The following is an 11,093-nucleotide window of genomic DNA, read 5'->3' as shown; positions in this document are numbered from 1 at the left end:
GACAGCCCTAGCTTGTATTCAGTATGGACGGTGGGTGTTAGCGCAGAAGTTGTGACATGTGGTGTAGGAGGACCACTGGGCCTTGGGATAGGTCACTGCCCCCAAGAAATAGGCCCTGAGCTTTTGCCCAGAGTCCGACACGTAAAAAAAAAAAAAAAAAAAAAAAAAAAAAAAAACCGACTGGACTGACTTTGTGCAGGTGATGACGTCTGCGTCAGAGGGTTCTCCGGTGGGGGCAGGGTTCACGGCGGTGGACTATGCCATCTTCATCACCATGTTGGCGGCGTACCTTGGAATTGGGGTGTACAGCGCGGCCAGGAGTCGAGGCCAGGAGTCTGCCCAGAACTACCTGCTGGGGAACCGTACCATGCCACCCATACCCGTGGTTTTCTCAACCGTCGGTGGCTTCATTTCCTCAACTTCATTACTAGGTAAGTGTGTACTCTGATGCAGTCCCTTGCGCCATGGACCAGTTATGAATGAGTCGCTAAGACATTCATCACTAAAGTTCTGATCACACCATACGAGTTAAACATCTTTTCAATGTATTATGGGTGGCCAGTTATTCTTTTGTGTCGGCACGTTAAAGAGCGTACGAATGTGAAAAGAGCAGCCTACTGTGGGAGACTACCAGTCTATAAACGCGGTATAAGTTTTGGCTTACGTCTGGGCCTCCGTTGCATCAGGAAGGTATTACGAGCAAGCACAGTCCAAAATATTTTATTTCTACTCCACCTCCTCTACCTTGTCAAATTAATGTATCATTGTAACATTTTGTGAGGCCTCCCAGCCAATGAAGGGAACTGTGTGATAATAAAAATCAGATATTATCGTGTTCACTCCTCTTCCATATGTGATGGGCCCACCGTTGCATTAAAGCATCACCCTCAATAACACCATAACACTTGATATGAAAAGCTATATTTTTCGTGTATCGGCAAAGGTCACGAGTATGTGTCCGAGTGGTAGCGTTTAAAATATTATGGGATTCAGCCCTTTGTTGGTATGTTGTAGATGGCTGGATGGACCTTGTGCACTGGCTTTTGATCTAAGGCCAGAGCAGATCTATACACAGAGAAAGCCTATCAAATATAAATCATGTCTAGAAGAAACTACTAGTAATTTTTTCATTGCTTTATAACAATCGTCCTTGGAGTCCGCAAAATGATGTTAAGCAAGATTCTGAAATAGATGTCAATCCCGTTAATCCAGAGACGTATTTTTTATTAGATTCTTCGTTACTCCAGACAGTTTCATTAATCTTAGGGAAGCACTCTTCTTGTGGAAGGATTAATGAACGCTATATTTAAACTACAGTTCTTAATGCCTTTTCAGACCTGATGAGACCCGTCTGGTTGTAAACATAATCAAACTTACAATGGATTATTTAGCAGCTATCTGTGAAGGTATATTATATATTAATATTATTAACCAGTTTTTACAATAAGGTTTCTATATCATACATCGTTTTAACTTTCGTATTTTTCACTCACGAAGATTCACCCTAAATTCGTTGTGAAATATCTGGTATCTGTATAAGTACCAGTGAAGTATAAACAACAATATAAAAGAACACAAACGTATACACAAGCAATCTTTTACAGAGCTTAGTCTTAGGAGACAATAGATATGGCACATGGGCAATATAGCTAGTTACATTTCACCTAACATAGATCTCTAGCCCATAATATTAGCTCGGCTGATGTCCAGGTGTACACGTGATCAGATTGCTGACTAGTTACCAAGGAGACTCATCCCTTCCTCATAACTCTCATCGAGTTTCATGCAACTACAACCCTGTATTCAAGTTCTGGCAGTGGCCCAATTCCCTAAATATGAAAACACCACAGATTAGCATCCAAGTTACATGAGTGGCCCAGTTCCCTTAGATGAAAACAAACCCGACTACAATTGACTCTCCCTCCACAGGCAACCCAACGGAAGTGTACTTTCACGGGACGCAAGTGGTCGTCAATCAGGTGGGCATATTTCTCGGCTTCATTGTAATACACCAACTCATCCTCCCGACTTTCTACCGACTTAGGCTCGTCTCAGTCAATCAGGTAAGATTCCCTTCGCATTAACTTGGCCTAAAATTCCCTGGCAGGATTGTTTCCACTTTAATTTCGTCTAAAATTGTAGGTTTCTTTATACTTTCATTTGGCCTAAAATTGTCAGGTAAAAATATTTTCACATTGACTTGGCTAAAAACAGTTAAGTAAGATCTTTTTCACTTCGACTTGGCCTAATATTGCTAGGTAAGATCCTTTTAATTCTGACTTGGCCGAATATTGCCATCTCTCCGCCTTGAAATCTGAACTGCAACAAGGAATTAATATTAGCAAATGATCTGGTCTCGAAGTTCTATGAAAAGGAAGTGGATAAGTAGTACTGGCTGATTCTGTTATTTAGCTACATGAAATGAGCCGCAAAAGAATAGCAATCCGGGTTAAGGTGAACGAGCTATCCTCCCGATGTGTGTGTGTGTGTGTGTGTGTGTGTGTGTGTGTGTGTGTGTGTGTGTGAGAGAGAGAGAGAGAGAGAGAGAGAGAGAGATGCATATGTAAATGTACTGTACGTGTGTTTGTGTGTGTGTGTGTGTGTGTGTGTGTGTGTGTGTGTGTGTGTGTGTGCCAGTGAAGAAAGTGCACTGACTTTACAATGAATCCTGCTATGCGTACGTGTCAAAGGAGCCTTAGGTGAATCTTTGTTGTAACCTGTTGTAAATATTATCAGAAGCGTTTGAATTCACATTTTCTATACTGCGTGGTGTTCCTTCTGATTTTTTCCTGCAGGCTTCGACTAGAGAGTTTGGAGGGCGGGAGAAAGGATTCTTCTTTGCTATTCTTAACATTTTCTAGCAGTTCAGTTACTTTTCAAGAAGCAGCCTAGCATGGGCCAACAGGCCTACTGCATTTGCCCTCTCTTCTTATGTTCTTATGTTTAGGAATAATAAATTTAACTGCCTTATCATCTCCGGAGGTGCTGGACAATGACGGCTTCATGCGGTGCCGCCGATATAACGGAGCGGTGGTGATGCTCACTTATAAAAACGTTCCTTAACTTCCTCCTGATCTCTGCAGAAGGTGGACAGTGGCCAGCAGGGGAGGGCAACTTTTGCTTGTCGGCCACTGAGTTCAGATTCAGATGAGCCTGTGGTTGCATCTACTACTGCTACTTGAAACAATATCTTTAATACTTCACTTACGGGATTTTAAAGGTTATTCTTGCTGCCCTTGTACAAATTTGCTCAACTTAAGAAGGATCTCTAGTAATAGGGGGATTCATGGAGGCTGTACACATGCTTCAAAAAGTTTTAGCGTAAACCTCGAACGAAACTGTCTGACACCACAGACTGTGGCAGGTGCAAATACCCAATTATTTTGCCACACGACGATGAGTCTGCTTTCTTCAGGATGTATTTTATTGCATGCTTGTGAGACTTCCTTGTACGTATCGTTATGATTTATACATTCCGATGATAATATGTTTATCTTTGTGGGACACCACGAGAGATACATTTTGGAGATGTGTTCGTATTCTTTTTTTTTTTTATCAAAGGGAACTGGGCCACTGGGCTGCATATTAAGTCATGGTTGCATGAATTTCAATAAGCCTCATTTATGAGGCAGAAGTCTCCTTGGTTACTAGCCAAATCCGCGATCCAACCTGATTATATTTGGCCATTAACTGAGCTGAAAAGAGTTAGGGATCTTTGTTAGATGAAAACAATTCGACTGCGTACAGTGCCTAACCCCTACAGTTATTAAAATCTCGCTTAAGCTGAGTAAAATTGTTAGTAGCAAGAGTAAAGTGGATAAATATGTGTAAATAATCAAACCGAAGGAGTTTACACTCACAGGATCCTATAATTCATTCAGCTGAAAATAACTGTTTGGCTTTAGCTGGAACAGAATATTAGAGCCGTCCAGGGCATGACATGGTTAATGGTAACAAATAACACTTAAGTCAGTACGTGTCACTCTCTGCTGTATATCATCATCTGGCATTAGATGGAATAGAATATCAGAGTTGCAAAGAGGACGAGAAGGTTACTGATGATGGCACGATACTGCACCTCTAATATGGCCCTGATTATCGTCCTTTTGTAGCTTCTACCAAGCAACTTACCGGTAGAAAAAGACGATACTACCGTTGTATTGCCTTTCCATAACACTTCTTCGTAACCAGCTCAAACCCTATTGTTATTCTCTTGTTACAGCTCGGTAGTCAAGATGGAAAGACTGTAGTTTTAAGTCAAGTTAGTGTAAAGAGACTATAGCACTCTCAGGCTCCTAGAATTCACACTATATGAAGAGTATCGTCTGGTATTACCTAAATATAAGTACTAGAAATGTCCTGACCATTATATTTTCAGTTCCCGTGGAGAACTTGATATTTTTAACTTACTACCTCATTCACACCCCAAAAGAGAATATAAGTTTATAAATATGTTATCGGTATTAGAAAAAAAAAATGAGTTACCCCAGTTGGATTTATGCATCAGCCACAGATGGATTTCAGTACTGCACTGTGAATACTTTGGAGATCTGTGACGTTGCAAAGCTGTCACCTAACACTGGAAATGAAGGACTGGAAATGCAATTAAATTAAAAAAACATGAACTAGAAATAAGCAAATAATAAATAAATGAAAGAAAAGCATTCGGGTACAGAATGCCAATCGTCTGGTTAGCTGTTTTACTAACTCCATGAAATTAAACGATTCTGCAAACTGCTCGGATTGTAGACCAGTATCGTCAATCCTGGCAGAATGCAGTAACCATTCTGCACTGTGGTCGTTAAAATCACCCAAAATGGTAATTTCAGCGGAGCCATAAACTATACAGATGTAACTGGTAATACAGGTATTTAAGTAATTTAGTTTGTGTAATAATCAATGTTAGCTGAAGTGAAGTTCAAAATAGTGTCAACTGGATATTCAGAGTTGATACAGCAACAGGTGCCACCCTTGTTTCGAAAGGTTGTGAGGAGATGGTAACCAGGAAAACTACAAGAGGATCTATCAGTATACAGTAGGGAAAGATTTGGGTTTCTGTGAGGAATAGGACTAGAGGGGATACAGTCTGGAGGAAGAAGTGTACAGGTATTAGTAATATATAATTCCGAACTCCCACATCTCCTCTGACAAGGATGAGTGTTTGCAATAACCACTGTCGGCACAGTCGCTTGGTTGCGACAAGGAGGGCCTTGTGTCTCTAGCCCTACCCTGCCGGTGGTGGCAATCCGAGATACCACCGAATTAGGTGATAACACTGCAGTGGCCATTGCTATGAGGGAATGGAAATAGAAGATGTGATGTCTAATGTGCATGTCGTTTTTGTATAGACAATTGGAGGTAAAGGTATTATGAGAGTATGCTGGTCTACTCTGTGTTAGTGAAAACACTGAAAATGTTCAGCAAAGGGCAATGATTATGACGTGATGACCTATAATGTGATGAAGAGGTTAATGAAATAATGTATGAATGAGTGTCTGGTACATACAGTATAACTGAGCATCCTGTTGATAGTTCGCTGGCTTTCCTAATTCCTTGTCCCTTATTTTTTTCGATCTTTTCTCACTCCATGTTTGGTGAGAAAAAGTTCAGGATGATGTTGTTGATGATGACTGTCGTGGTGATGGTGATGGTAATGATGATGATAATCGTTATAATCGTAATGATGATAATACTGATGGTGATATTGATGATAATAATGACGATGATGATAATGACAATGATGCTGTTACTGTTACCCCATGCACAGTACCTAGTGTTGCGGTACAAGTCCTCCACGATACACAAAATGGCCACGCTGTGTCAGGCCGGCTACCGCACCTTTTACATGGGCGTCATCCTGTACGGTCCTGCACTCTCCCTCGCCACCGCCACCGGCCTCGCTCCAGAAGCCTCCGTGGTCCTGATGGGTCTCGTGTGTACCTTCTACATGACGGTGGTAAGCAATTATCAGAATAATAATAATGAAGAAGGCGTAGAGAAACACGATTCTGAGACAAAGATCCAGTAGTATTACGAGGGTGTGTGACTAGAACAACTAGAAAAGCCTGTGAGGCCCTGCACGTAACTACAAACAAAAATAACAACAAAAGCACAGTGGATGTGACATAGGAGTCCGAGTTGCCAGGTTAGGGAAAGGAAGAAAACGGACCAATCAAGTCCGACAGATTAGTCATTTCAGGTCCCTAGGGATTCACTGGATCCAGCAGGTACAGTCAGCATCAAAAGTCATGTCGTCATCTCCAACTTTTCTCTTTATTTATTTCGAAAATAAGTTTGTATGATGAGAAGCAGGCGACACTGATAACTTTTATGGCCACAGGTCATTGTCGTCAGTGTCGTTTGCTGCGGTTTCAGTTCATGGAGAAAGCGGACAGATGACACGATTTTTTATGTCAACTGTACCAATGTAAGGTCAGGTTAGCCAGAGAATTCATTCCTCTTGAAATGAATATTGGTGAAACCGGTCAGGAATAAAACTTTTCAGACTCGTGTTTCCCGACACCACCTTCATGTAACTGTCCTAATGTCTCAACAACAGCAGCAACAACGACGATAACAACAGGAATATTAATGATAATAGGAAGAAGCAGAAGAAGACCAAGAACACCTGAAAATTGTCCAGGACAATTTTGATAAAAACTTCCCACAGCCATTACCTGCTAGAAGCCGAACCATAAAGGGACCTTGAGGTCAAGGTCACTGATCTTGTGCTTGTCACCATAGGTCATCACAGTCTATACGTCCACCAAGTTTGGTGACTCTAACTTTAAGAAACAATCTGAAGAAGAGAATTACTCAGATAGGATGTTTCTTCTTAGTCCTTTACCATCGATGAAATCCTTAGAACCACAGTGAGTGCATTTATTTCACATAAAAGTTCAACGGATGCTTCATGACGCTCAGTTTTCTCAAGACTTTAGCCAGTAATCAATAATCAGTTCCATTCACATTAAAAGTTGTAATGTGTTCAGTTTACTTTAAAGCTTTTTCACTTTAAACACAATATTATAATTCTGAAGAAAAGGAAATTCTTTATGAGAATGAAATTTACATTACCTTCTAATGTATATTTGAAAGTTAATGATTATACATATTATTTTGTATACGATAGCAGCAAGAGGCTTTTGTAGTCTGTCTTCAATAAATCCTGAAGCCACTTGTATCATAGAAATATTTTTTCAGAGCTCGTATAGACAATCAGTGGGCATGTGATGCTAAAGCATAGTAAAGGGGATTGATCGTGTAAAAGTGATAAGCTGAAGTGCCATCCCTTCCTCAGCGACACTGTTTATATTGTATTTCGTCACAGTGCTTCCAAACTGATGAGCATAGTGCTTAGACAACATAGATGTCCACTAACTTTGTAAAGGAACCCCAATGTTACATAACTGATTGTTACTGCTAGCCGCTCCTTTTGAGAGATTGGCTTCCTGCAGTTAGTAGTTAGTTTCTGAAGCCGATGTACAACGAAATAGCAGCTTATGGAAAGTCTCAGGCTAAATACGGAAATACTCATAACATTTTTCAGGGTCCTCTTCTAATCGTGGGATGAGATGATGATATTCACCATGTTGCTCTCTCTCCTTGTTTTTCTTGTGCACTGACTGCTTCTCTCGTTTAAGATGTAGTTCATGTTTCAGTATGCTGTTTTCTAGCAACAGCATTTTTTTATTCTTTGCGCCAGGGATCATGCAGTCTGCATTCGCTGACGGTGACAAGATGACGTTGCCATGGCAACGCGCGAAAACCGCCGCGGCTCACTCGCTCCAAATGTGGGCATTCAAACGCTTCAGCCTGTCCCCGCTCTCGTCTGTGCCCTCCTCCTTGCCCTTAGTGAGGACGTAAACTAAGATTTGACGTCACTGAGGAGATCCAGGAGAAACTCACAGGTCCTGAACAAGCTGATGCTCAAGGACTTCCAGAACGAGTTCCGATCGTGGGAGAAGCTCTGAGATCGATGTCTGCACGCCCAGGGAGACTGCTTTGAAGGGGACGGTGATGATTAGGACTTGACATAAGTTTTTTTTTTTTCTTTGGTCAAATATCATGAACTCTGGGGTAGCACCTCGTAAAATGCTAACTGATTACTATAACCACATCATCCACAAAAAGGCTGTCCCATCTCACTGACAGAATGTCAGAAATTGTTTCCACTTATAGTCTTTGATGGTAGAGGAAGCTAAAGAATGCCATCACGGACTTAAGGCAAAATTCTAAAGCAGTATCCCCGAACAAACGATGGCTTATGCTCTCATCCCCTCAGACTGGGTGGTAATATTAGAATCGAATGGTGAAACGATGAATACAAACCAGCAACTTACGATCCACCAGCGTCCACCAGTGCTTGGCACCACAGTGTCCTTAACTCTCCTCATCTCACCACCTGGGCATAGGTTCACACCTCTGCTGAATATCATCCAATAACTTTGTCCATGATTGCGGTATACAATACATCGCCAGTGCACTATGACATCCTAACGCCCATTTCCTCCTGAACAGTGCCCAAAATCACCAGATAACCCCACCCCCCTAGAGTAGTACGTGAAATTGGCCCACATGTAAAAAGTAGGCTAGTAGTGAATGCGAGGGGTTGAGCACGTCCCCGACCGATAGGACGGGGGGGGGGGGCTCGGACCATCGTTTTCCCTACTACTAAAATGCAGGTGACAGCGAATGACCAAAGAAAGAAGAGAATGGGTTCTGTGTAAGTAAAGAGTTCATATGAAAGAAGAACGATTCCCTTAAGAAGTAAGCATCGAGATTTGCGAGGGGATGAGCACGCCCCTGACCGAAGGGAGGTGGGCTTGAACAGTTGTTTTCCCTACTGTTTGTGTGTTTGTGTCTGTATGTTTCTTATTGCCTCTAGCTGATTGTACTGTATTTACTTTAGGAGAGATTTTCGACCTACAGGGGTTAGATATAGCTGTAATCAACACATATACCTGTAGCTGAACAAAATCAAACACAAAAAAACCTCTGCAAGTAGCCAATATAAGATATAAAATACGTAATCGTAATGAAGTGGTAAAGCAGTTATAGAACAGCACACAGACCAGGATTCGTTTTCCCTTACCCCTGTATAATGAGCCTGACTAAAACCCAATACGAGCCGCAGATTTTCATGTAGCTCAATTAAATAATCTGATCATAGTCAGACTATGTAACAGCAATAATTGTAGCCCCAAGTTTATCTAAAATGTAACCTGATGGACTACAGGCTTAAGTTGCTCTTCTCTCACAGTCTATCCTCCTCCTTTCGGCTGGATAGGGAAGTAGTTGAGTATATTTGTAAAACCAGGCAGTTGAACTCTTCAGTTATATCAATACCGCCACAAGAAGGCGTCGCTCTCCAGCACTTTTTTTTTTAATATTATCATGAACTAGAGAAGGAGGAGTAATATCGAGATTTTACTTCCAGCGCTTGAATCCTCTACTGTTTAACCACCAAAATACAAATGAGTCTGATCAAGGTATGGTTATGGCAGACAAAAAATGTCTTAGGCTGCACTGACCACCTTCTGTGGCAGCGGATAAATTTTATTGATTAGAGTATCCTGTATAGAACCATACAGTTAGGTCTCTTTGTGTTTTCTATGTGTATTAATTCATATTTCGATCATGACAGACTTCTCAGATGGAGAGTAATATGCAGAATGAACCCTTCCTCATCCGAGATAAATACGAATAGGAAAGGGATGTTGGTGGAACGAATGATACATGAAAGTGGAATGTTATATTTGCTATGTTTGTGTTAGAGTCTCCATTATATACTGTACAGGCAAAGATAACTACTTTTCCATTTCCCTGTGAAGAAAATTTCCCTGTGGCGAAACACAGTGAGAATCTTATCTTCACTAAAGCGTGTCTTCAATGGTTCGACTTTTCCGCCATGTACTGAGTAAATCTTGGTATGGTATTTATTTTTGTGACTGTATACCATTAGTGAACCTACACGGTGCGAACATATGCAGGCGGGTAAATTATCCGTTGTGAAGTGGACTCGAACCCCTAGACTCGGGAAACATGCATCACGACATGAGTTCGCTCACCAATGAGTCAGCTCATCACCTCCAGTACGCAAGTAACGAGCTAGAGAAAATTATTGCAGTTCCTCATCTGCAGCAAATACGCGTACTCAAAACAGATTCTGGTTGATATGGTATAAGAACTTCGGTGTACTCCCACAAAAAAAGAAAAAAATATATATTGCCATTCATTTAGCGTAAATCTAACACACCGGAGGAGAGATCTGAAAATAAACTGAGTTAACGTGCCTGGTTGGTATCCCTGATCTTACAGAGCCTTAAATCCGTATTCACTGTGGCATCGGAGGCTTCGCATGAAGCACCGCCTACTAAGCATTTTTTTTTTTTTTTTGCCTATCATTTCCCACTGCCTGAGAGTTTGATAATCAATAGTTTTCAAAAAAATATAAACAAGAGTGTTGATGTGTAAAGTAGATCAGATTCAGATTCATTTTAAAACTCTTACTACTGAACCGAAGTTCAGACTGTCCAACCCGAAGCAGTTTCGTAAGCAACACATTCCTCACAATATATGCAAATCGTGAACCAACTGAGATAAAAGCCTATCCTGATATAAACTAATATGCCTACCGATCATCCCCTCCGAGACTGTTTTCATCGTCAAACTGGTGATACAGCAGTTTCATAATCATAATCCACGCACTACTACATACACGTGTCATTGTGTGTGCCTGTGGTTAATATTACATCATTACTATGATACATTCCGTATACACTTTACATGCGTTGTTCGTGGGGTGTTGCATATACTGGACAGTCAAGACAATAAAGGTTGCCATCATCTCATTCTTAAAATGCTAATAGTGGTAGCCATTGTATCACAAGGTGTATGAAAATCCTAAGATGGTAACCTCGGGTACGATGGGTGGCAAGCAGACAAATAACATTTTCATTTCTATGTTATCTGGTGGATGATGCATTGCTGTTTTGAGACCTTCCTTCGAGCATTATGTCCATTGATATGAAATATTCTCTATAGATGACATGAAGTTACAGTAGTTATACTGTCTGAAGAGAGAGAGAGAG

General features: G+C 41.1%; 1 protein-coding gene across 1 annotated transcript in view; it reads left to right on the top strand.

The window, feature by feature from the left end:
- The first annotated feature begins 202 nt into the window (after nucleotides 1-202).
- LOC145418347 (sodium-coupled monocarboxylate transporter 1-like) overlaps nucleotides 203-11,093 on the top strand; it is a 25,823-nt gene continuing 14,932 nt past the window's right edge. Inside the window, exons 1-3 of the mRNA XM_080286779.1 lie at nucleotides 203-431; nucleotides 1,930-2,063; nucleotides 5,768-5,956. Coding sequence (XP_080142905.1) covers nucleotides 203-431; nucleotides 1,930-2,063; nucleotides 5,768-5,956 — 552 coding nt within the window. The remainder of the gene's footprint in view (nucleotides 432-1,929; nucleotides 2,064-5,767; nucleotides 5,957-11,093) is intronic.

The sequence above is a fragment of the Coenobita brevimanus genome, chromosome 14 (genome assembly GCF_032717465.1).
Source record: "Coenobita brevimanus isolate Jiangsu-jjx chromosome 14, ASM3271746v2, whole genome shotgun sequence".
NCBI lineage: Eukaryota > Metazoa > Arthropoda > Malacostraca > Decapoda > Coenobitidae > Coenobita > Coenobita brevimanus.
The sequence above is the reverse complement of the archived record's forward strand: the minus strand, read 5'-3'. Positions and strand labels throughout refer to the sequence as shown.